General features: G+C 43.5%; 1 protein-coding gene across 1 annotated transcript in view; it reads right to left on the reverse strand.

Moving 5' to 3' along the window:
• EXOC4 (exocyst complex component 4) overlaps nt 1-23,993 on the reverse strand; it is a gene marked incomplete at its 5' end in the record, with an annotated part of 449,694 nt that extends 425,701 nt beyond the window's left edge. Inside the window, one exon of the mRNA XM_082492311.1 lies at nt 23,908-23,993. Within this exon, the coding sequence (XP_082348437.1) occupies nt 23,908-23,993 (86 nt within the window). The remainder of the gene's footprint in view (nt 1-23,907) is intronic.
• Nucleotides 23,994-25,063: the final 1,070 nt, after the last annotated feature.

Here is a 25,063-nt window from a genome sequence, read left to right on the forward strand (position 1 = left end):
CAACTTCTGAACCGCTTTAAAGAACTTATGATGAGTAAATAAGCAACAATAAAGATAATTAAAAAAAAAACCAAACACAGCATACAAACTGTTTTGGATCATATGCCTGAACATCATAAAACAATCACAACTTTTAAAGAAATCTGGAGCAGCTACTTGCTGAAAGTGAGAAGTCTTTAAAAATACAACCAGTAGAGCATGAACACATGGAGACTATTACTCCATTTAAATCAGAGAAGTTTAGGGCTCTGAACTGAGGTACTATCTTAAGAGGGTATGCATGCTACACCAAAAGAGTGAAAAAATAGTGAAAGTCTACAACTGCCATTGTCTCCAACCCCGAAGACTGTGAAACAAATACTCCTGGCAGTGTAAGAGAGAACTTCTTGAGTTTGTTTTCTGGATTTCTTAAACTATTTGTGTAGGGAAGGTCAAATAGTTGGGAGGAAACAAAAACCCCATTGCTGAACACTGCTGCTGCTCCCTGCTATGGTTTTCACTTTGGATCTGTTAAAGCAACGAGGTCCAGTCAAACTACAACCAGCATCTCCTGCTGTCAAGTAAGAAAGAAAACATCAACTTTCCTTGCCATAACTGCCAATTGTCCTCTACAGTAAAAGTTAGAAGGTAAGCAAGAACTGCTTGCACATCACTGAAAAATACCAAAGGAGAGAAACCTATTTCCCTATGGTTTACTTAAGAGTATCTTCAACAACAACAAGCAGGACACAAGAAGCATTCGTATTTGATAGATTTTTCCAAGTTCTTCAACACGATTAGGAAAGTAGAAGGTAGGAACTCAAATCATAGAATGGTTTGGGTTGGAAGGGAACTTAAAAATCATCTCGTTCCAACCCCCCACCCTGGGCAGGGTGACCTCCCACCAGCCCAGGTTGCTCCAAGCCCCGTCCAGCCTGGCCTTGAACACCTCCAGGGATGGGGCAGCCACAGCTTCTCTGGGCAACCTGCGCCGGGGGCTCACCACCCTTAGAGAGAAAAATTTCTTCCCAATATCCAATCTAAATCTCCCTCTTTCAGTTGAAAATTGTTCCCCCTCGTCCTATCACTCCCCTCCCTGATCAAAAGTCCCTCCCCAGTTTTCCTGGAGCCCCTTTAGAGACTGGAAGGGGCTCCAATATCTCCCTGAAGCCTTCTCTTCTCCAGGCTGAACAACACCAACTCTCTCGGCCTGTCCTCCCAGCAGACGGGCTCCAGCCCTTGAAGCATCTTTGTGGCTTCCTCTTGGTCTGCTCTGACAGGTCTATGCAGAAGCTCTTCTCAAATAAATGTAAACAAAGAACTTAAACATAGTAGAAATGCTCCCTCTCTCTCAGAAAGTCAACTGAGACATACCCAAAACTTCCAGTTCACTACTCTTTCTTCACTTGATAGAAAAACAACAGGCTGCACCACCTACTCAAGGACTCCATCTTTAAAAAGAAAAAAAAGCCATTTCACAGGGGATCTTGATCCCAGAAAGAGCAACTAAGAACACTCAAGTGAGCAAGGAAATCTGTACTACCATATGGAACACGGCACAAGAGGAGGTCAGGAGCACAGGAGTACACACAATACCAAAAAGGACAGAGGAATTAAAGCCAAAACATATCCTACAACAGCTTAAAAGAAGACAATGTACCCAAGTGTTGTATTTTATTTTACACAGTTTTACACTTTCAGATGGCAGTAACAGAAGGCCGCAACAGATACCACACGGAAAAGAAAAGAGATTCTCTTTCTTTTGTTATGCCTCAGACTCTCAGAGTGGGTGCCTCACACCCTCCTCCCAGATACCGAGCCACACATTTTTACAGAGGATCATGGCATGGTTTAAGTTGGAAGGGACCTTAAAGATCATCTAGTTCCATCCGCCCTGCCATGGGCAGGAACACCTCTCGTGGCACCATGCAGGTTCACCTCTACTCTTGCACAAAAACCATGCAGAAATGAGGACCCCCCCACTCACTGTTCCACTGACAGAGTAGCTTCTTCCAATACATAAAATTTATTCGTGGCGTTTCAGGCTCCATGCTTCATGATAGCTACAGACAGGAATGTTTTGTATCGTCATTACATTAATATTTTACTCCCAAACATTCTTAGTTGTGCCTTCAATCACATTTTCACACACACAAAAAATATTTTTTTGTTAATTTGTACTGTATGCAAAGCACTTTAATATCACACAAAACCACTTTAATATCATGCAAGCATTTGACACTGTCTCACACGACATCCTTGTCTCTAAATTGGAGAGACATGGATTTGATGGATGGACCACTCTGTGGATAAGGAACTGGCTGGATGGCCACACTCAAAGAGTTGCGGTCAATGGCTCCATGTTCAAGGGGCAAGCAGTGACAAGTGATGTTCCTCAGGAGGCGGTATGGGGACAGGTGCTGTTTAACATCTTTTTGGGTGACATGGACAGTGGGATTGAGTTCACTCTCAGCAAGTTTGCTGACAATACCAAGCTGTGTGGAGAGGTTGACATGCTGGAAGGGAGGGATGGCATCCAGAGGGACCTGGACAGGCTGGAGAGGTAGGCCTGTGCCAACCTCTGGAAGTTCAACAAGGCCAACTGCAAGGTCCTGCACGTGGGCCAGGGCAATCCCCAGCACAAATCCAGGCTGGGTGGAGAATGGATGGGGAGAAGAGCTCAGGAGAAGGACTTGGGCATGCTAGTTGATGAGAAGCTCTACATGACCAGGCAATGTGCGCTGGCAGCCCAGAAAGCCACCAGCATCCTGGGCTGCGTCCCCAGCAGCGTGGCCAGCAGGGCGAGGGGGGGGATTGTGCCCCTCTGCTGTGCTCTGCTCTGGGGAGACCCCCCCTGCAGTGCTGCCTCCAGCTCAGGGGCCTCAGCACAGGAGAGACATGGACCTGCTGGAGCGGGGCCAGAGAAGGCCACTGAGATGCTGCGAGGGTTGGAGCCCCTCTGCTGGGAGGACAGGCTGGGAGAGTTGGGGGTGTTCAGCCTGGAGAAGAGAAGGCTCCCGGGAGACCTTAGAGCCCCTTCCAGTCCCTAAAGGGGCTCCAGGAAAGCTGCAGAGGGACTCTGGATCAGGGAAAGCAGTGACAGGATGAGGTGTAATAGCTTTAAACTGAAAGAGGGGAGATTTAGGTTAGATAGTAGGAAGAAATCCTTTCCTGTGAGAGTGGTGAGCCCCTGGCGCAGGTTGCCCAGAGGAGCTGTGGCTGCCCCATCCCTGGAGGTGTTCAAGGCCAGGTTGGATGGGGCTTGGAGCAACCTGGGCTAGTGGGAGGTGTCCCTGCCCAGGGCAGGGCGGGTTGGAACTAGATCATCTTCGATGTCCCCTCCAACTCTAATCATTCTATGATTCTAAAAAGGACCTGGAAAGTAAGAACAGTAGTACAGCAATTCAAAAATAAGCCTGGATTTAAGAAATTGGAGTTACAGCCCCTGCTCTACCACAGGATATCGCACTCACAGCTCCCCCCCATTGCAGACTGCATCTTGACACTACAGCAGGACCTGCTCACAGCTCGTAGCTACTACAGACTCCTGATGTAAATGTCTGCATTTCAGTGGAACAGGCTGAGCAGGCAGATCTGTGTCCTTGTGGCCCAGTTTCTCTTTCTCACCTCGGGAATACACAGCAGCAGTTCCTCAAAGCAGTGAGCTGCGATTAACATGTTCTAAGTACTACTGAAACACTCCAACGCTGTTAGCAGAGGTCATGTAAACACTTCAGACAAAGTAATGTATGAAGATGTGCTAGAAAACAAAGCTAAGCATGCAACTAATGCAATAATATTAAACATACACTACTTAAGAGACGCAGTGAAGTTTGGGTTCATGCTATAATAGATTAATAGAAAGCGTGTGAAAGAATGTGGCAGTAAATCATCCTCCATTAAGAGCTCTTGCAGATGAATACGCTTTCTTTGTGAAGAACTGCTTATTTTTGCTAGAAGAATGTTCTTCAGCATGGTTGCAGCAGACACGAATGTATATCCTTTTTAGGAATTGACATATTGTTAGAGTTTGAAGCTGAACAGTATTGCTTGTCTCAGTAGTTAATGAAAACATCGATTCTCTCTAACCTGCGTTATAGATTGCAGCAGAATCGTGGATTGCTGCAGACAGTGTAGAAGCGGAACCAAATTGGCCTATATCACAGGCTAGAAAAGTTTTCAGTTTTAATTAACAAAATTAAAATTCAAAATTCATGATTTGCCAAAGCTGTTGAAGCTTTGGCTTGAACCCATCTGCAATGCCAGCAGTTTGTTACAAAAGCTAAAGATCTTTCTCCAAGGCTAAGACTACATCACTCTAATCTCAGAGGATGTCACAAGCTCCAGCAAGCTCCTGCCCAACTTCGACGTCCTAACAACTTCCACTCACATCCATATTTAAGCAGATTCAAATTGTGGCACCCAGTTGTCTTCATCCTTGTAATTGAGTTTAACTATACCCTCTATAGGTCAAATATTTTTTGCTAAAAATGCTTGACATTTGCACAGCCAAAACATAGATGTTTATGAAGCCAAGAGAGAGGTCACAACAGGACTTGTATCTTAGAAACCACAAAACATGCCAAAAAAAGGATAAAGCTAGTACAGCTGGAAATCAGAAGACTTTGTGAGATACCACAAGTTTATTCCTACTGAAATGATGGCAATGTCTGCCTGAAAGTATCAATTTTAGTTGTCATTTTGCTATTTGTCTGCTTAGATATAAAATATACATTTGCGGCCACGTTCAGCAGAATCAAGATGCTTTAGGGGGCAAAATAGCAGCCCATCAGGCTGAGAACTGCACACCTTCTGACGCAGTCTAAATTCTAAAGACCTCATCTTTTAAATCCTCAACGCAGCCAGTAGCAGCATGAAAATATTGCCAACCCATATTAAAAAGAGAGGGAACAGGAATACAGAGGTCTTAAAGCTCCAGTCCATCTAGCCTGACTTCAGGAACCTCACCAGCACACGCTGGGAACGTAGTTGCCAATTAAGTCTTTTTCTACACTTACAGTTCTCTGAAAAATTAGCATAATACGCAGCGGTAGCCCAGAATCCAACAAGATGACAGCAAGACAAAGGAATTGCTCTGCTGCTGTATAAAACCTTACTATGCCCATACTTGGGAGTGATGTGTACAGTTCTGGTCTCCTCTCTGTTCTGTTGCCCTTGGAAAGGCAACTAAAACAACAGAGGGGATGAAGCAGCTGTTCTCTGCAGAGATGCTGAGGCCAAGACTCTTCAGTTTGGAAAAGAAAAGGCAGAAAAGAGATGACTGATGTCTGCAGGAGTCAGAAACGAGACAAATAATGTAAATGCAAAACAGTTTTCCACCAAATCAGGCACTACTAGAACCAGCGGCACTCGTTGAACAGGAGATCAGTTTAAAAAAAGAATAAAGCACACTTTAGGTAGTGAAGTCCTGAACTTTGCTGCAGGACTTGAGGCTCACAGCATCAGTACATTCAAAAAGAGGGCTTAAATGCATTCCCAGACAACAGCTCAAAACAAATAATGAAAGAAACTAGCTGGAATGTATTCTCCAACATCCCTACCTCAACAACTGTGGACACTAGGGAAATACAGAGGCACTGGACACCAACAAGTGACCTGGCCTGCATCATCTCTCTAACATTTGGTATTGCCATTGTTGGAGACAATCTGCCAGGCTGGAGGAACTATTAATCTGCCTCAATAGAGCATTTCTTTGGACTTATCCTCTGGAAGACTCCAGTAACTTGGACCACCTAAAACTGAGTCATGTTTTGGAGGTGCTGGAGGTGATGTTACCTGCCTCCTGCACAAGCACACACTAACATACCCAGAGTAAGTGCCAACATGGGGCGTTCCCTTCACCCTACCAGGATATTTCGTCATCCAAACCTCCAGGACAAGACAATCATGACCCATCCTTGCAGAGTTCCAGGTAAAACCATTGTGCTGTCAGACAGCAGGAGTGGGGAGAAGGGAAGAGTTACAGACTTTGGTGAAACACTGCTTTGTACATCCTAGGGACGTGCTCACCAGGGACATGACCGTATTAACACACCATTACATATTTTTCCAGCCTGCGATTCAAACTTGCAAGACTTGAACTCAATGGAAGCTTCAGGCTCAGTCAATTGCCACATTCCGAGATTTCCAGCTGGCTGTCGGATGCACCAGCTGGGAAATCTTCCCAGAATTAACACCTGTATAGGGAACCTCTTGTTTTCTTTAATTATCTGTTTGGGGGAAATATTGTAGAAACAAGCATCACTAAAAATATCAAGCTCATCATTTTGACCAGAAAAATTTACCTGTATTTACAGCCCTGTTAGTCTGTTCTGATTTAAAACATTAAAGGGACCACTTACAATGCCAAAAAGGATAAATAATTCTACACAAGAACAAAGCATTTAAGCCTAACAGGTTTTTTTCTCCTCCACACATGTGAGTTTGCCTTAAATACCTGAAGATTATTTCTTTATTGATAGGATAAAAGTTTAAAATCACAACCCAAGAGCCAAACGGAGATAAGCAACATCAGAGACTGCTTTTTCATTTATTTTACTGAAAGACCAGAAGTTTCAGAAGTATAAGGTTTTGGGTTCAGGACTTGGTTATTTCCAGTCATTATGGGAGTCTGGATTAATGGCTGGAGAACAGACAAGAAGTGCATGTGTGATCCATCCCACGATCATGAACTGAAGAACCATCAAAGAGCAGTTAGAACAATGCAAACCCATTCTTTAATGGATGCAAACAGCAATATCTAAGTAAGAGGAAGTGAAGCTGTTTCAAGCCAAAATGTCAGAAACAAGTTTGCTATAGAACTGAGAATGCCTCCTCTGGATTTTTTTTTTTTTTTTTTAAATCGTATTAAACCTTTTCCCGGATATTAATTTACATTTTTGTCCACCATGGCTGTAACGCATAATTTTCTGCAATATATTCAAAAGCAGTACGAGTACTTACAGCTGCTTACAGCCACCAGTAAGACCCTTCTGCTCATGTTCTTCTCAAGTCACTGTATCCATCAAATGAGCCTGCACTTAACCCCCTTAAAGCAAAAACTAACTCACCACCTTCTCTCTACTCCAGTAATTCATTACCGTGTATTTTACTCCTTCAAACACAGAACATTAAATCCTTGAATTCCAGCAGCATCTGTAACTACAAAAAGGAGCAATGTCACTTTGAATCTGAAACACTACCTTGTACACCTGAATTTCCTACCTAAGCCCCCTGGTACAGGAACCATTTCTTTTTCTTGCTATGCACAAAAAAAAAAAAAAAAAAAAAAAAAAAAGCAAAGCAGGGAATACTTAATATTCTTGAGATTATATATGTTCCTGCTAACACTGCAGAAAAGTAAGCCAAGGGCATCTTTGCTTGTTTCAGTTCTATTAAAATGTGTGGCAAGGAAGAAGAAAAGTCAACATGCTGTTTGCCAAATAGAAAGGATCAAAATTGTTTGGGAAAGGAACTTTGCAGAAAGAACTTTGAAGGGGGAATTACAAAACAGGACAGGATTATGAAACAATGATAAATATACATTAGCTTTTTAGAACTCCCTGAAAAGCAAAAGCATTCTAAACATATGCTAACCAGAAGAAATGTCAATTTAGAAACGGAGTACGCGCAGGTTATGAACTCAGTGGGGTTCTCCAGTTGGGTTCCCTGATCAGTTCACTTGTTTTTTCATTTTCATTTTACTAAATGAGAATCCGCCTCCCCTGTAAGATACCTGTAATTTGTACTTGGCAGCTGGATGGCTGCATATGCCTGTCTCATTAGCAAGAGCTCAATAGGATTAGAATAATTCCAACTGGATGTTAAGTCTGTTAAGAGACATTTTTATGCTACAGTAAAGCAGAAATTCATTGAGCCAAATCTCATTGACTTTTGATTTTACATAGTTAAAAATACAGATTACACAAGTGTAAAATGCTTAATTCACTGGAGTCACTTCCGCATATGGAAGACGGGACAGAGGAGAAGATGATCAGACACAATCCTGAAATGTTTTTATCATGGGATGTACAACATATTTCATACAAGAAAAAAAAATGAACCTTGCTATTTCCCCTGAGGTCAGTGAATTTACAGTGGAATTAGATTAGAAATAGATATGGACATTTTTATTAAAGAAGATCATTCATTTTGGTAGAATTTGATCTGTAGATCACAAGCATTTTTCATCACCACTTTCCAGCATCCAACTTAAATAACTAGCACAGGGAGTAGGTGGAAAGACTTCTACAGGAGTCCTGAAGCACTGTCATTCTGCAAGACGCCTAAAGTCTTAAGCTGCTCGCTACAGCTCACATCAAAGACAGGAGTATCTAGTTTCCAAAGGTAAATACATGAGAAAATGTATTCACATTGATCAAATATAATTGCCATTTCTGCAAGAGGCTGTACCTTTCTAGAAAACAGAATGAACTCCACAGCTCCAGAAGAGACCTCCTTCCTCAGCACCACAGCTGAAGGAACAAAGCATCTCAGACATGTCGGCACAAGGACCTAAAACTACATTTGAATCTATTCTCACCTGTTGCTTTACAGCAGTTCAACAGACTGTAGCCACCAAAAGCTGAAAAGTAATTCACAACGCTGGGAGGCAAGATTTTGGACTTGGGGATGCTTACCTATAAATGCCCAACACAGCATTCAGAAGCAGTTGCAAAACCCACTTGAGTCGTTAAAACTTTTTTCTCTCCACAGACCTCAGTCTCAGCATTTCCCTCTGAGCTGCAAAATGAAATGTTTCTCTCACTAAAACATTAAGGTCCTTTGAGAAAGTAATACAATGTCTCATTTTTATAATGCAGAAAACGCTCCAGACTGTAGCCACTATATACCGTAGTAAATACATACGGTGCTTTGAAAATGCAACACATTAAATAGAGATAAAAGAAACTTTCCTCTAAGAACCACTGTAATTAATCTGGTCCCAGCAACACGCAACACCAGCAGACTCCATACACTATATAACAAGATATTCTCACACTACAGGCTTTGTGCTGCCTATTTTTTGTGTTTTGATGAATCAATTTTTTTCCATAGACCCATCCGAGATCCACAGGTGCCCGGACTGCAGAACCACCATACGATCTCATCTCCTCAGTGAATTTACTCCTACAGTGTGATGCATTAATTTGGGGAGAAAGGGGAGGAAAAAAAAAAAAAAAAAAAAAAAAAAAAACCAACCAAGCAAACTCTCCAGAACTTAAACAACACAAGAAAAACAACAGGCAGATGATGTAAAAGGACAGAAAACAAGCCATAATTTCTTCACAAGCTAATAAATTTCTTTCATCGTTATGAACTGAAAGAACACGATGTTTACTAAGCTATTCAACAGCGGAAGAAAACAAACACCATTGTACTACACATCATGTGGCACAACAGATAACTACGGGGGTACAGAAATGCTATACAGAGATGATCAGCTGCAAAACTATGAAGCAATTCACCTCCTTTCGTAACATGCTATTTTTGAGCTTCAAATGCACTCCAGCCCCAAAACAGGATTTAACATCACAGCTCCCAGCACCACAGAAAGCGCACCGCACACAGATTAATCTTTATTCCGTGTAACACTCATGTTCCAACAAATGCGCACGGCTTATCTGCACCGACAAACTACTACAAAATAAGCTTTGATGTGAACAAAATGCACAACAGACTACTTTGCTCGGTCCCCATATCAACAAGCTTAGTGCAAACTGAGAAGAGCCACAAGGGTAGTTACTAAGAAGTGTTTTTTCTCGGGCATCCTGCAACACTCGGTAAGAAAAGCCTTTGCAAAGGCAGCACCAGGCAGCACCGCCAGTGCTTTGGGCGGCCGCAGTGCCAAAGGGCTCAGGCTGGCGGTACGTGCTGCTGGACCACCAAACTTCAAGGGCGCTACGCATTTTGTTCATATGCAGAGACATGGACAGCAAACATCAAAATATTTGGTTGCCTGAAGAAAGCTGTTTATCTTCTTCTCAAACGAACACACGAATGAACAAGGCTCCTACATCTGCAAATTTATTTTCCTGAGTGACAGTGAGGATTTAGTTTGAGGATATGCCATCCCACTAGCATCCCTCATTCTGAAGCATCAGAGAAGCAACTCTGCTTTACATTTTCCCCTCTCTTTCATTCTACAAGGGCCAATAACAAAAATACACCACCAGTCAGAGGCAAATCCATGAATTTCTCAGCTCCAAATGCCCACAGTCCAGCCCCTTTTTGTTTTGTAATTTGCTGAATGCCCTTTTAGCACTCCCAAGCTCTTGGTCTTCCAAACCTGAATTCAGGGTGCGATCCACACCACTCCTGCTTCATCTAGTATCCTTTTATCGAATGGCTCAGGTTGGAAGGGACCTTGAAGATCATCAAGTTCCAACTCCCCTGTCATAGGCAGGAACACCTCCCACCAGCCTAGGTTGCTCCAAGCCCCATCCAGCCTGGCCTTGAACACCTCCAGTGATGGGGCAGCCACAGCTTCTCAGGTCAACCTGCGCCAGTGCCTCACCACCCTAACAGTCAAGAATTTCTTCCTAATATCTAATCTCAATCTCCCCTCTTCCAGTTTGAAGCCATTCCCCCTCCCTATCACTACATGCCCTTGTGAAAGCCTCTTCCCCAGCTCTCCCGTAGCCCCTTTAGGTACTGGAAGGCCACTATAAGGTCTCCCCGGAGCCTTGTCTTCTCCAGGCTGAACCCCCCCAACTCTCTCAACCTGACCTCACAGCAGAGGTGCTCCAGCCCTCAGAGCATCTCCATGGCCTCCTCTGGACCTGTTCCAACAGGTCCATGTCTCTCCTATGTTGAGGGCTTCAGAGCTGGATGCAGTACTCCAGGTGGGGTCTCACCAAAGCAGAGTAGAAGGGCAGAATCCCCTCCCTTGAACTGTTGGCCACACTTCTGATGCAGCCCAGGATATGGTTGGCCTTCTGGGCCAACCTTTTGCTGCATTTCCTTCACCAGAGTGTTTTTTTTTTTTTCAACCAAATCCTGTATTTAGTTGCTTCCCTACCCCTATATTTTGCTCTGTGGCAAAAGGAAATTAATCTTAAACTTTAAGACTATCCATTTACAGGCACCAACCTCAACAGCTCCATCAGGAATCAGATTTGAGACTCAACAAGAATTTCTGTTTACACTGACAAGTCTTGTATTTCCCCACACAGCCTGTATTATCAAGGGCTTTAGTCTGTTTTCCAGGGCAGATGAGTAATTTCTTTTGCCAGCCCACTGATAGCTTCCTACCTGCCCAATAAAACGCCAAGAAAATTAGATTAAGTGTCAATTTTAAGACAAAACTGTTAACGTTAATGAATAATAAATACTTCATTTCTGCAAATTCGCTTTTTCTGATGCCTCCAGCTAAGTTGGGTGGAAAACTGCCTGCCTATTTTATCTACCATAAGGCCAGCCCTGTTACATATGATTACTGCTAGGCTACGGATAGTAAACGGAGTCTTAATTATCAATTTCTTAACCAGAGAATTTGTTTCACAGGAAGAACACAGTAGTACCAGTATGTGGGCATTATGCTTCTGTGGATTTTTTTATTAAACAAAAGTAAAAGAGCAGATACTGCATGCAAAATCCAAATATGCGGTTTAGAAAACTTAATGCCAAGTTATCACCCGCAACATGCTAGACAACTCTTTCAAGGAGGTATGGGCTCATTTTGCAGGTGAGGACTATTCAGTCCCTGCCGCTCTTGACCATAGCTGTAGGTGCTCAGCATCAGTGTGTCCCTGCACAGCCCCTCTTCTTCTGCTCCAAAATTATCAGAGCAGACATATGCAAATATTTGTAGTTAATGGCAGAAAAGAGTATTACATGATGCACAGGTGCAGCTTGGAAATCCAGGAATAATCTTCCGTTATTTCTGGATCAGGTTTCTTTAAGCATGCAATACACTTGCCTTCACTCAGCATCGCTTATTCAAATGAAAACACTCATTAAAGACAGTAGGAAACACCAACAAAAAAAAAAAAAAAAGGCAAGCCGGTCAGATTTAAATATTTCTCATCTGATCAGGAAAACGAACATTTTAGTGAGGTGTAAGTGAACAGAGCGCTGAATCACTGGGGGGATCAAACAAAGCTCCAATTTTAACAGCAATCCACAGCAAACTTTCTACCACCTGTTTCTACGTTGCTCTGCACTGTGTCATACACCTCATTAAGCCTCCCGGTTCCTCGCTTTAAGACACCTTTGAAGCTACGATAATACAGACAGCTTGTGGTATCAACTGCACACAACACAGCTTGGCTTAACACGAGTCTTGGTGAAAGGCACGGCTACGTTTAGAAGCGAGGCCAACTTACGGGACTCACTTATGTTGTAACCTTTTTCTCCAGTTAAAAACAATGCCAGAAACCGCTTCAACTGAAGAAGCTTCTTAAGTTCACACTGCAGCCTTGGGCAAAAGCCAAAGTTTAAGGGATGCACTACGATGCATCCCTTCTGAAGAAACTGGGTGAGGTTTTTCAATGTTTTACAGTTTGGATAACGGTTAAACAATAGTTCTTACTGTCTGACTTTGAAGTCTGCAGATAAAGGGTGCTGTGTAGGTATTACATACCAATATTATAAAAACTCTCATATACATTTCATGACATATATATACTTGCAGCACTCTGGACAATAAAATTAATAGTGCAGATTAAGACAGTAAGATTATCAAAATTACCCTTCAGGAAGGAAAATTAGAGAAGGGGCGTTTACTTATTTATTTATTCTCCATTTTACACCACACCAAGGACCTAAAACACAAACCAGAATACAACAGACCTGTGTAAGGTACAGAAGAAGAAATCAAAGCGTGGTCTTAGCCAAGACGGACAATTTTTGACCAACAAAGGATTTGTGGAGTTAAATGAATAAAGCAGTTGCTAGAAGCAACAAATAATCATTTAAACAGAGCACTGTGGATGTCTAGAAAGACCGGTCTCCTCTCCGCAGGAGAGAGCTGCACTGTGCCAGGGAGACTCCAGTATTACGAAGAAAAATAAGCAGAGCTAAAAGAAACCCATTAGATTTAGTTACTTTTCATAAAGCACCTCTCGCTAATGACGGTGGCCGCACACCAATTAAAGTATTCGCTTTCTCATTTCGGTTTAAACCGTTGTGATCATTACTGGCCATTTACAGTGCGCTAACACCCCAAGGCCAACCGCACGGCCAAGACCCCGCTCAGACACACCGAGCGAGAGCCCAAGCTCTGCATGCCGGGAAATGTAAGAGACAACAACAGCTGAATAAAAGAGGACAGGCTGCCGGGGAAAGGGAACACAATAATCCAGATGAGAGAGAACATCTGTCCACATCTCAGTTGTCCAGACAGTTACTTGGACCCTTTAAGCTGCAAATTACCACGGGAACTGCAGCAGCGAGTTTGAAGTGCAAGATGTTGAGAGGATCACAGATGCGTGGAAGATGCACATACGTGTTCTGCAAGAAGAAATACTCTATGATAAATGCACTAATTTGTTGGTACCTTTTCCTCCCCAAAAAGCAGTAGAGAGAAACAACATTACACAATGTTCTGATCCCAATAATTTCAAGGGCAGGGCCTTGTAGTCAAAATGTCAAGCAACACCTAAGATCAAACATGTCTTTTGAAAATGTTTACTGGAGACACCCTACTAGTATTTAAGCCTCCGAGTTAATCAGAATAAAATGCATAAGTGAAGAAATAATAAAGTTTGGTCCTTTCTGAAAACTGGGGTTTGGTTGGTTGGTTTTTTTCCCCTTAAGTCTTATTTTTATGGGTGCAAAAAAAACCTGTATGGGAAGAGAACCTGTCTAGAGTAGTTCAGAAGGTTTTCTTATTGGCATCATGGAGACGCGGTGGGATGGTCCTACGACCGGAGTGTTGGAATGGATGGATACAGGCTCTTCAGGAAGGACAGGCAGGGGAGACGAGGAGGGGTGTCACCCTCTATGTCAGGGACCGGCTGGAGTGCATGGAGTTCTACCTGGGAATGGATGAGGAGCCCACCGAGAGCTCATGGGTCATGATTAAAGGGAGGGCAGGGACAGATGATGTTACACTGGGGGTCTGCTACAGGCCACCTGACCAGGAAGACCGAGCAGATGAGGCCTTCTATAGACAGAGAGAAGCAGCCTCACATTCACAAGCCCTGGTCCTTATAGGACAAACCACTACCCTGATATCTGTTGAAAGGACAACACAGCAGGGCATAAGCAATCCAGGAGGTTCCTGGCATGCGTCAATGATAACTTCCTTCTCCAAGTAATAGAGAAACCAATGAGGAGAGGTGCTATGCTGGACCTTGTTCTCACCAACAAGGCTGGGGGTGCTGTGGAATGTGAAGATCAAGAGCACCCCTGGCTGCAGTGACCATGAGATGGTGGAATTCAAGATCCTTAGGATGGCAAGGAGAGCGCACAGTAAGCTCACTACCCTGGACTTCAGGAGAGTAGACGTTGGCCTCTTCAGGGATTAGCATGGTAGAATACCATGGAATAAAGCCCTGGAGGGAAGAGGGGACCAAGAAAGCTGGTTAATATTCAAGGATCACCTCCTCCAAGCTCAGGAGTGATGCATCCCAACAAAGAGGAAGTCGGGCAAATGCCAGGAGGCCTGCGTGGATGAACAAGGAGCTCCTGGACATGATCAAACAGAAAAAGGAAGCCTACAGAGGGTGGAAGCAAGGAGAGGCAGCCTGGGAGGAATACAGAGAAACTGTCCGAGCAGCCAGGAATCAGGTTAGGAAAGCTAGAGGCCTGATAAGAGTTAAATCTGGCGTCAGTAGCAACAAGAAAAGCTTCTATAGATATTTCGGTGATAAAAGGAAGACTAGGGAAAGCGTGGACCCTCTCCAGAATAAAACAGGAGACCTGTTTTGGATATGGAGAAGGCTGAGGTACTCAATTTTTTTTGCCTCGGTCACCACCAGCAAGTGCTCTAGCCACACCACCCAAGTTGCAGAAGGCAAAGGCAGGGACTGGGAGAATAAGGAACTACTCACTACAGGAGAAGACTGGGTTTGAGACCATCTAAGGAACCTGAAGGTGCACAAGTCCATGGGACCTGATGAAATACATCTGTGGATCATGAGGAAACTGGTGGATTAAGTTGCCAAGCCAATATACATCATATTTGTAAAATCGTGGCCGTTCAGCAAAGTTCCCACTGACTGGAAGAGGGGAAACATAACCCTAATTTTTAAAAAGGGAAAAAAAGGAAGGTCCAGGGAACTACAGGCCCTGGTTGGTATCACCTCTGTGTCTGGGAAGATCAGAGCAGATCCTCCTGAAAACTATGCTAAGGCACATGGAAAATAAGGGGGCGATTGGTGACAGCCAACATGGCTTCACTAAGGGCAAATCATGCCTGACAAAGTTGGTGGCCTTCTACGATGGCATTACAGCATTGGTGGATAAAGGAAGAGGAACTGACATCATCTACATGGACTTCTGTAAAGCATCTGACACTGCCCCACACAACATCCTGGTCTCTAAAGTGGAGAGAGATCGATTTGACAGATTGACCACTCAGTGGATAAAGAATTGGCTGGAGGAAAGGGATGCCACCCAGAGGGACCTGGACAGCCTGGAGAGGTGGGCCCATGCAAACCTCATGAAGTTCAACAAGGCCAAGTGCAAGGTCCTGCAGCTGAGTCAGGGCGATCCCAAGCACAAATCCAGGCTGGGCGGGGAATGGCTGGAGAGCAGCCCTGAGGAGAAGAACTTGGGCATGTTAGTTGATGAGAAACTCAACATGAGCTGGCAACGTGCGCTGGCAGCCCAGAAAGCCACCAGCACCCTGGGCTGTGTCCTCAGCAGCGTGGGCAGGAGGGCGAGGGAGGGGATTGTGCCCCTCTGCTGTGCTCTGGGGAGACCCCACTCACAGTAGTGCCTCCAGCTCAGGGGTCCTCAGCAGAGGGGAGACATGGACCTGGTGGAGCAGGGCCAAAGGAGGCCACTGAGATGCTGCGAGGGCTGGACCCCCTCTGCTGGGAAGACAGGCTGAGAGAGTTAGGGGTGTTCAGCCTGGAGAAGAGAGGGCTCCCAGGAGACCTTCGAGCCCCTTCCAGTCCCTAAAAGGGCTCCAGGAAAGCTGCGGAGGGACTCTGGATCAGGAATAGTAGTGATAGAACAAGGGGGAACAATTTTCAACTGAGAGAGAGATATTTAGAAGAGATATTAGGAAGAAATTCTTTCCCGTGAGGGTGGTGAGACATGGGAACAGGTTGCCCCGAGAAGCTGTGGCTGCCCCATCCCTGGAGGTGTTCAAGGCCAGGTTGGAGGTGTCTTTGAGCAACCTGGGCTGGTGGGAGGTATTCCTGCCCACGGCAGGGAGGTCAGAACTCGATCTTCAAGGTCCCTTCCAACTTAATCTATAATTAACTTATTCTATAATTCTTCCTCCCGACTGCTGTGCCACAGTTTTTGTGCCAGCCTACGAGATCTTACAAATGGCTGTATTTCAACAGGGCACAATGGAAAAGTTTTTTAAAGACCCCTGGGATGAGAACAACTGTATTGCAGCACACTGTCTGTACTGCTCTCTAAATTTCCAGAGGTTCATTAAACTAAACGGACTTATTTGAATTTTATAATTGAAAACCGTTGTCTTAAAGACAAGTCCCAAATGGGGTGATCTACAGCTTCCAGCACTATTTAACCTCAAAGCATATAAACTGATGATACGTGTTTTGAAACCTCTGCAGTGTCTCACTGAAGCCATTGTAAAAGTTGGTTCCTTAAGAGACAAAGCCAGCCAGAAGAAGGAAAAAAAATCTAAAAGGTATTTAACAATTTAACTCAGTAGCAACGTGTTTAATGTTTTTTCTCATTATTTTCACAAGTTGATTGTTCCTATGAAATTTTGAATCTGAGGAAACAAATCAAAATGTACTACTCCCTTCATGGAGACAATGAGGTGCTGGAAAGGAGGTAGTCAAAAATTGTACCGTACAAGTCAATAGGCATGGGAAATGGGGTATCACTGTAAACTGACTGTAAAACTAAAGATCTTCCCCTTAAAATTAAGAAAAAAAAAAAAAAGTGAATCCTGAGGCCAACATGCTCCATCGCACCAAGGGGAATACAATCTTCAAACAACTCGATCTCCACTGTGCAAACAAACAATTCACAACTATAAGAAATGGCAGAACTGAGCCTCTTCAAAATGCTGTTAAGCATACGAAGTAAACACAGCATTATAAACATTTTCCTCCTCTACTTACATTCTATTAATCTTTCATGCTGCTTACACTGTTTGTTAGAGCATTTTCAACAGAAGTTGACGATCTTTTTATCATTGAGGACTTGCAGATGTACACATGATAGCTGCAGGGAAAAGTCTGAGCAGCCTACAGCCATCTAAATAAGTATCATTACAGAATTCTTTATTTTGCCAAATTAACCAACCCAAATTTCAAACACACCAATACAAATACAGGTATAGCTAGTGATCAGCTGATTTCTGAAACAAAGACCAGACTGCAGTCATTTAAGATGATGACTTCTACAGAAAAAGTCACACTCCTCCAGATGTCTCCAACTGCATTACATTAAGATGAAAAAACAATCTCACACACAGGCGAAATCCTAACGACACCAGCTGCACACCATTTTCCATCTTGGAAAAGGGATGCAGACAGCAGACAGACCCATGAGATGGCAGCTACACTGCCAGGCGCAAGCAGAGCGACTCAGATACCCCTCCACTGTGTGAGAACCAGTCCAGGATTATCTCCCTCTACCTTTTTCTGTAATTAACTTTAGATCCAAAAAGCCAACACAGCTATTACATGAATTACCACATTCCCAGGAGAAACCCAAAGTCCTAAGGATCCGTATTTTCAAATCCGCAAGAGCAGAGGCTGAACAATGCTGCTCAGACCTGCCACCTGGATGATTAAAAGACTGAGTATCAAAGAAGCCATTGGCCACCTTGTGCTAGGAACCCATTCTTGAAACCACACCACATCAGAACAGCAGCCCAGAATCAGCAAGAGGCTTTGGAAAATTCATTATTAACCTGAAGGTTTCAATACTGCACTGGAATGAAGAGCTGTTGGAGGCAATGTCTTCGAAAGAGTTGGAACCACAGAACTTGTAATCATTTATTAACACAAAAGCACTATTTCCCCTTCCTAGTTTTCTAAGGGTAAGCTAAACTCCAGCTCTGCACAGTTCATTGTCTAAAGCCAAAACAAGAGCTGAAAAATAAAGTACCTTGAGCTTTTAACGAGGCAGTCACTCATATTGTCCTTTCGCATATGCACCCTTACCTATTGTTGCTGTTAAATATAACCAAGTATCTGTATCAAGCTGCAACCCAACACTTGCAAAATACGCATACATTTTATACAAGTGCCTCAAGATCATTTCAGGAAAATTTATAGTTCAAAACCATACGTTGCCACATACAATTTATTCTTGACGAATTTCTTTGATACTCGTCTTGTAGAAGAACTGCTACAGTGGAAAACACCATTAGCAATAAAAGTGGTTTTAAGAGACCATTACAGTACATACAGATCAGAATAACTCGGCTTTATTTCTTGTAGCAGCTATTTCCCAAACGTAACAGCGAGGGCAACAGCTATACATCTGTCTTTCTCACTCTACATCACAAACTGGGATATCAGTTCTATTGCTTTAGACAGAAAGAGAAGACCAAATGCCAGGTCATTAGTAAGAATCCATTTAACAAAGTTCACTGTAAATGTAATGAAAATAATGGCCAAAAAGCATTAAAGAGAATTCCACTTGTGAAAAATAAAATATGTTCAAGGTTTTTTGCCTGTAATTTCAACTTCTGCAGGCATGAAAGTAGGAAATGCACTATATCTTGCCTCACTTTTAGTTCTCCTTGACATCTGTCGTATGCGTTTGCCTGTGTGAAAGCTTAGCACAAAGATTTCAATAAGGTCTTATGGAGTCACTGCTAAAGTTTGTTTTCACCCAATTAAAGCAGCTATTAAAGGCCAGTTTTAAAAAATAGCAACCTTTAATTGGAAAGAAAAACGCCTAACAATAAATAAAAGGCAGACAAATTCACCAATTAAAAATCTGACAAGATCTCTCTCAAAAAAATAGCATTTGCTAAATGCCAGGTTGCTTGTTTCAGAGTACAAAAGCTGCTTCAACCAGCTACCAACAAAACAAAAGGTTAAGAAAAATCAATATACATACACGTGTTTGTCCTCTGAAAGATAAAAAAAAAATAATACTCCCCAAGTTGTCCTCCAGCAGATGAGCTGAATTTTCTCCATTCTCTGCACTGTTTTTTAAAAAGACATTGCCAAAGCCCATGTGATCAACATTAGACTTCTACAACAAAAGCTCCTGGTCTCCAGTGACAACATTTTGACCTCACAAAGAACATTTTATTTAAGTAACTTGAAGGACGTTTTTCATACGTGAAGGAATTAGCGCTTTTTTAAAGTGGATGCGCTGAGGCATGAGAGCAAGCACTGTGCTTTTGACCATCCAGCAGAAGCACAGGGACTGAAGCTGTAAGGCCCTGATATCCAATATCCTACTCCAGAAGTCAAAATCCCAGGAGCTATGTCTTCTTGTAGCAAATAATGGTCATTTCTTCTCAGCAATGTGAGGACAAGGGCAAATTGAAGATACTGTCATATCCCCTGAAGGCACAGGGAGAAGAAGGGCTCCCCTGAGCCGCAACAAAGGTGTGGATTTTAATAGCAGACTTTGCAAACATTCATTAAGCTTCCCAAACACTCTTTACTTCTAAAAGATTTATTGTTACAAGCAAAACCTCTGTTTCTCCTTTCGGAGAAACAAGAGGGAAACTGTGCCCAAGAACTCAGTGTAACCCAGCAGCAGCACTGCTGCAGGAATGACTACACTACCGGGTAACACAGCTTCCCTGTTAGCTCCTGGCTCTTTCAGAATGGATCAGTCCTGTCCTGGGGTGGTGCTGCACATCGTTCACTCCCGACAGCGTTCCTGCAGGCAGGACAGACAAGGTACCAGGTACCACTCCATCCACCAAATACAGTTTTTTTAATATCTCAGGAGGGCTGGTGCCATCATACTCCTGTAACACTGGGCAGGAAAAAACAACTGCGGTGTTAACACTGTAAAACATCCTACCTGCGGGCTGCAAGACACGTTTGGCTTTGGTAAATAATGTGAACTGCTATTCATAGATATGTAGAGGTGTTGGAACCAATGAGGTACCACTAGGATTCCACAAGGAGACCCAAGCTGGGTGGTTTGCTATGTGGACACAGCCACACAGCTCAAGTCGGAGCTACAGGGCAGTGGACAAGGGACATCTGCACCATGTGCCTTCGGAGCCAGAAATCACCCCTCTGAGCCAGATGACTTTAGCAGAGTTACAGTCACCCTACAGATCCTGCTTCAGCTCAAACACCACGATTTTATTTTCAGTTTTGTACTCTAATTACCAAGTAACATGTCTCCTTCTGCTCGGGAAACAAATTCTTCCAAATTAGTCCTTACTTGAGGCTGCCTTTATTCTCTGTTCTTGACAACAACCGGAAAACCAAGGTGAATTTGATCAGTACAGGAATTCTCCTACAGGAAACAACTCCCAAAGAACTAATGTGTTCTCCAACACAACAGGAAAAACTGACACTGCACAAGGACAGAAAAAGATCAAAAGTGGGATGGACTTTCCCGTTTGGTCTTCCTTCATCTCAGGGTTTTCTGCATTCAGAGCAGCTGAAAAGCAACACTGTATAGACAAGGGATGACCCAAAATTTCCAAACAGTACCGAAACTGTGATGAACAACACGGATGAAACCTACACCGCTACACTGACATTTATGCAATTAACTTTCCTGAAGCAGCAGCACCCTGATTTTAGACCAGAGCGACAGATACCATTAAATACCATTTCCCCCTCAATTTCAGTACTGCTGTAATACGTTAATCTTTGTCAAGGATCTTGCCCCAAATATTTTTTCTCATGGGAAGTCCAGTGAAATAAGTACAAGAATCCCTAAATCTAGTGTCAGAGGAAAGCAAATTATTCAGTCTCTTGCAACAGAGAGCTACTGAGCTTGAGTAAATATAAAAAATTATCCCTTCATTAATAAAATCATTTATATTTATAAAAGGCCTTACAGCTTCACATTTCAAAGTGGTTTCTAGACAATCACACTAAATAGATTTTGCAGACCTAAATGATGTTTCTGTTTGAAAGACATAACCATCTTTGCTATAACAAAGTAAAATATCATCATACTTGAAGAAGTTCCTCTGGTTTTGTTTGTTTACAGCCGAAGAATGTAGTCATAAGTTTCGCTGCTTTTCATACACTGTCTCTGTTTATGGACCCTTCACACAGCAACAAGAGAGAAATAGATAGCCTTCTAAATAAAACGGGAAATGCAAGTGTAAAACCACAAGGATTGGTGGAAGATGCTATCTATAAATGTTTGGGAAATAAAGCTACCAAGAAAAGAAAACTTATCTACATTTCAAACCAATAGCTGACTGTTAAGATTTGTAATATTTTTCTGAAGCTGAGTAAAGTTCTAAGAAAGATGCATTTAACCCACCCAGGTCTAAATTTGCTTCCAATGTTATTTTATGAGAATACAAAACAGCAAAACCATTCACCTGCTGCTCAGCAAGTTCATCCTCACCTGAGCTACAATTCAAAAACAACATACAGAAGGAAGTGACTTAAATTCCTTTCCATGCCATTTGCTTTTTTTACTTGGCTAACCCTAAGAAATGTGAGTATTATTAACACTACACTTTTTCCTTCCTTTGCAATCAGTTCTACTTTCAGGTTTTCATGGTCTGGCTCAACACGACACTTCAAGGTCTGCAAAGACTCTACATCCAAACCAAGTTCTAATTAAATTCTGGAGGTTTCATTATCAGGCTGTTCTATTGAATAACTTTAATTTCATAAAGTCGATAACCTCAATGTTGCATCTAAACATTGGACCTAAACTAGCCAAGGTATCAATGCCTGTAAGCCAAAGATTATTAGACAAACATGATTTCTTATTTGGAGAACATAGTAACATAAGCTCACTCTCATTTTATACTATAAATGTAATAACAAGTCCAGATTTATTAAAATAGAGATACAAAAGGAGGCCCTTAAAATACTCTTGGAAATTATAGGAAGGATGAAAAAAAAAAAAAAAAAGGAAGATTACTACAGGAAATGCTGCAGCAATCAATGCACATGTATTATTTCTTCTTCCACTGTCTACAAATTACTGTATTTTCTGTAAATTAAGGTTATTTAGCTACAACCTACCACGTTTGCCTCTCCAACTTACTCAAACTTGAAGCTGATAAAGAAACACTAAGCATAATACACTTTAAATCCACGCTATTTATCCTTGTCCCAAATATAAGGCATAAGTGCCCAGTAAAAACTCAAGATCCAGGTGAGAAGCCTGATTTTTTCAGGGTTTCCCAACTTGTTATGCAAACAGTCCATGCAAACTCATGAACAATTGCAGCCGTGTGTGTAGGCCAGGATATAAAATTTGCAAGAACACCACCCATTTTAATAGCCACATGTTTGGGTATTAGCTTCCCATTCCTTTCCCTTTTAACATATGTTATATACAAAATAAAAAGTTACCAAAGTACACTACTACCACTGTCATAACTCCTGTTTATATGAGGTCATACCAATGTATACTTTTCTCCAGCTGCATACATATATACACATAAGTTCAACATAAAAAAAATTGGGTTTATAACAGCTTTTTGTATAAAGCTAATGAACCACATATACTTGAAATTGAACAGTCAGGCATCAGTCTGTGTTAAACTTCACCTTTCGTTCATTGTTCAGTGTGATTCTTTGTTACCTATTACCACTGAATTCAGAGACAGCAGTCACAACCCCGGAAAGGTGAAGCAGTTCTGCGAACCAGCTGCTTTTCTCAGAGTCACCATCTATCTCAAGTTTTGCAAGATCTGAAAGATCGGTTTTCAGAGTAATGAAAAGAACAGAATTTTGTCCTAAACATTATCATTCACAGAGGACTTAAAAATCAGATCACAACATGTCCTAGATACAGAACTAATGCTACAGAAACTTCTCCAAAGTAACAGAATTACTATAGTTTCTGGCAAAGACGTTGAAGTAGGAAGCAAAGTTTGAAAGTTCATTATAACTCACTATGTCATAGCTGTACAGCTTGCAGCCCACACCCACTTTAGTGGGTGTGCATAAGGCCAATATTTAAAAGCTTCAATATGGGGAAATCGGCTGCCAACCCGCTGGTTACAAGCGGCATAGAAGAGATTTACAGAGTTGAAGAAGGCACAGAGGGAAACCAGTTAAATGAATTCAGGCCCTTGATTGGCTCCAAGAGCCATCCTCTAGCAGAGGAGAGAGTGCAGGAGTAAGGGCAGACAAAAATCAATAGTCTACACATGACAAGACACAACTGCTTTCTTCTCATCCCCCACAAGACCATTCAACTTAGAAGTAGCACCTTTACACTAACGCATCGCAAAACAGGACGTGGTTTGCATACAGGACTTCCTAGTCCTACAGCTTTTCCAACCAGCCATATTTTACTCAGCACTGCTGTGTGTTTGTGGATGGGGGTCAATTAGGGACACTAGAGCAATAAGATGGTGCCTTGACCCTCTCTGAATGGCACTAAGCTAATGGTAACTGCAGGGCTTCCTCCTCTGACCCCAGGATACAGCGCAGTCAGGGGACCAGAAGGGGGTGCGCCAGGCAGAGCGAGAGGACGGTGGGACACCCCTGAGGAGAAGGCCTGCTCCAGCACTGAGGCCTCCCCACCGTTGTCAAGGCCCTGGAAGCACCCGAAGCTCTGCAGGCCCGGCCCGGGGAGGCCCCCACACGCCCCTGGGTCACCCCCAAGGGCCCCACAGCGCCCAGGGGCGGCCCTGCGGGCGGGACGGGAGGGTGCGGAGCGGGGCCGCGCCGCCCCTACCTGATCACAGAGATGAGCAGCCCCGAGGGGTCCTTGCTCTTGCTCATGGTGCTCCGGTAGCGCCCCGCCGCCTCGCCCGCCGCCATCTTGCACGCACACCCCTCACCCTTCTCAAACACACGGCAGCCACCCCTGCTGGCGCGGCGCAGCCAATCAGAAGAGAGGAGGAGGGCACCGGCGGGTCTGTGACCCAATAGAAGGCGGAGGGGGCGGGGCGCGCGGCATCATGCTGCTGTGCGGCGCGCGGCGGCGCCGTGGAGCCTTCTGGGAGTTGTAGTTGTGACGGCGGCGGCTCCGGCCTGCGGCAGCCCCAGCCTGCAACTGACCCAACCGCCCCGTCGGCGGGACAACATCGCCTTCGAGAGGCGATTGAAATTGATGAACGGGTCAAGAAATTACAGACCAGACGAGGTACCTCTTCAAAGAGGGCTGTGCCCAAACGTCGTCATTCCCTCTGGAAGCTGGAGAAAAATGGGGTGGGAGCGTGAGGGACCAAAGCCGCCCACACAGAGCCTGGCTGGCCGCCCTCACAGCGCCTGACGTGCTCCCGGCCGTTCACCGGGCTCAATGGTGAAGAGTTTTAAACACTTATAGGGTTTAAAATGAACAAAATGTGCTTGCAACTTAGCGTAATGTGTCCTATGAACAAGCTAATGCTAAATATGAGCTGTGCACCACAGCCTCGAGCAGGCTCTGGTTGCAAGTAACGTCTAAAGGAGTTGCTGAGGTGTCACTTCATGGTTATAAGTTACAATGTTTTTAAAAATAGGTTTCCCTGTGGATGCAGTGAGGTGCCCAGGTGATCTCTGAAGTCAGCTCTGAACTTAAACCTGAGCTGGTCAGCATTTTGCACCGGAATCGTGTTTTTTTGCAGAGCTGGGGGTGACAAATCAGAGTCAGTTCACAGACTGGCTGGGAAGTGGTAGATTTCTGACACCCAGTGTGTACCAAAGGCCAGCCTAATTGCCCACGGTCCTTGCTTTACTATCGATGCGCTCCACCTCCTGCCACAGGTCCATCTTCTTTAGAAAAAGCAAAGTGTATGTCACTGTATTCAGGGTTAGAAAACAAAAGGTGTTTTTTCACCAGCTTGCTGGGCAACATCGAACAAGTCATCTTACAACTGCAGCCTCACTTTCCCCATTTCCAGATGAGG

The sequence above is a fragment of the Vanellus vanellus genome (genome assembly GCF_965231255.1).
Source record: "Vanellus vanellus genome assembly, chromosome: 1".
NCBI lineage: Eukaryota > Metazoa > Chordata > Aves > Charadriiformes > Charadriidae > Vanellus > Vanellus vanellus.